The 2,067-nt window shown below is 57.1% G+C and overlaps 1 protein-coding gene across 3 annotated transcripts in view; it reads right to left on the bottom strand.

Moving 5' to 3' along the window:
- Window positions 1–1,177, bottom strand: part of sbf1 (SET binding factor 1) — a 163,625-nt gene extending 162,448 nt beyond the window's left edge. For all 3 annotated transcript variants that reach the window (XM_070897292.1, XM_070897293.1, XM_070897294.1), the window contains exon 1: window positions 1,032–1,177. In XM_070897292.1, coding sequence (XP_070753393.1) covers window positions 1,032–1,086 — 55 coding nt within the window. In that variant the 5' untranslated portion in view covers window positions 1,087–1,177. The remainder of the gene's footprint in view (window positions 1–1,031) is intronic.
- Window positions 1,178–2,067: the final 890 nt, after the last annotated feature.

The raw sequence follows: 2,067 nt of genomic DNA, 5'->3' as shown, positions 1-2,067 counted from the left end.
CCCCCCTCCGTCTCTCTCTCTGCTCCCCCTCCGTCTCTCTCTCTCTGCTCCCCCCTCCGTCTCTCTCTCTCTGCTCCCCCCTCCGTCTCTCTCTCTCTGCTCCCCCTCCGTCTCTCTCTCTCTGCTCCCCCCTCCGTCTCTCTCTCTCTGCTCCCCTCCGTCCTCTCTCTCTGCTCCCCCTCCGTCTCTCTCTCTCTGCTCCCCCCTCCGTCTCTCTCTGCTCCCCCCTCCGTCTCTCTCTCTGCTCCCCCTCCGTCTCTCTCTCTCTGCTCCCCCCTCCGTCTCTCTCTCTCTCTCTGCTCCCCCCTCCGTCTCTCTCTCTCTCTGCTTCCCCCCTCCGTCTCTCTCTCTCTGCTCCCCCCTCCGTCTCCACCCCCACCGTCTCTCTCACTATCTATCTTGCCCTCGCACCCTCCCGTCTCTTTGTCTCCACCCCCTCAGTCTCTATGTCTGTCTGTTACTGTTCATCTGTCTCTCCCCCCTCAGTTTCACTCTACTGGACCTGTCACTCTGCCCCTCCGTCACCGTCTGCTGTCCCCCCCATCACCATCTATCTCTCTCTCACCCCCACCACCCTCGTTCCCTCTCTTCACCCCCCCCCACCACCCTCATTCCCTCTCTTCACCCCCACCGCCCTCGTTCCCTCTCTTCACCCCCACCGCCCTCGTTCCCTCTCTTCACCCCCACCGCCCTCGTTCCCTCCCCCTCCCCACTCTTTCTCACTCCCCCTCCCCTCTCTTTCTCTCACTCCCCCTCCCCTCTCTTTCTCTCACAACCCCTCCCCTCTCTTTCTCTCACTCAGTCAGTCTCTCTTTCTTTCACTCTCCTCCCTTCCCTCACTCTCTCTCTCTCCCCTTCCTTCCTTCCCTCCCTCACTCACTCTCACTCTCTCTCTCTCTCTCTCTCCCCCCCGCCGGGCCTCCGATCCCGGGGCTGCGGTGTTGAGCCGGCGGGGTCTGGGAGTTCAGTGGGAGGCAGTTCGCCGAGGGCGGTCCTCCCCCCATCCTGCGCCGTGGCCGGGCCGCACTCACCGCGCTTGTCGTGGTCGTAGCCCACCAGCACGAAGTAGTCGGCCAACCTGGCCATGGCCGTGTCGCTGCTGCTCGGCACCGCCTGCGCTCCCAACCGTCACCATCGTCCCGCCGCCATCCCGGCTACACCGCGCCTGCGCGCCCTGCGCCGGGGGGGGCGGGGCAGGTGCCGCACAGCCCATAATATGCAACCCTTTCCAGGCCCATAGCAACAACCCTCACATCCGGCCCCCAGCAACGGAGATCCAGCCCGAGAACCTGTTCCATGACAACCGACCTCCAGCCCATAATATCCTGCACATCAGCTGCCACCCATCCCATAATTCCAGCTCTTCAGCCTGAGAGTAAATAGTAGTTCAGAAATATGAGGGATCAAACAGAGGGAGGGAGGGGAATGCGAGGCAGACTAAGATGGGTTTGGAGTACCATGTACATAAATGCCCGGATTGTGGCAAAGGTTGGTGAACTGCAGGCACAAGTTGTCACATGGGATTATGATATAGTGGCAATAATGGAGATCTAGCTCAAACAAGTGGAGGAATCGAAACAAGGTATTCAGGAAAGATAGGGAAGGTAAAGGAGAGGGGGCAGCAATCCACCCTTGGGGCTATAGGGGGGAAGGAACTTAACACAATCAAAATCACTAAGGAGGTGGTACTCAGTAAGATAATGGGACTAAAGGTGGATAAATCCCCTGGACCCGATGGCTTGCATCCTACGGTCTTAAGAGAAGTAGCGGCAGGGATGGTGAATGCATTGGTTGTATTTACCAAAATTCCCTGGATTCTGGGGAGGTCCCAACAGATTGGAAAACTGCAAATGTAACACCCCTATTTAAAAAAGGAGGCAGACAAAAAGCAGGAAACTATAGACCAGTTAGCCTAACATCTGTGGTTGGGAAAATGTTGGAGTCCATTATTAAAGAAGCAGTAGCAGGACATTTGGAAAAGCATAATTCAGACAGGCAGAGTCAGCATGGATTTTTAAAGGGGAAGTCATGTTTGACAAATTTGCTGGAATTCTTTGAGGATGTAAC

This window comes from Pristiophorus japonicus, chromosome 13, assembly GCF_044704955.1.
Source record: "Pristiophorus japonicus isolate sPriJap1 chromosome 13, sPriJap1.hap1, whole genome shotgun sequence".
In the NCBI taxonomy this organism is placed as follows: Eukaryota; Metazoa; Chordata; class Chondrichthyes; family Pristiophoridae; genus Pristiophorus; species Pristiophorus japonicus.
The sequence above is the reverse complement of the archived record's forward strand: the minus strand, read 5'-3'. Positions and strand labels throughout refer to the sequence as shown.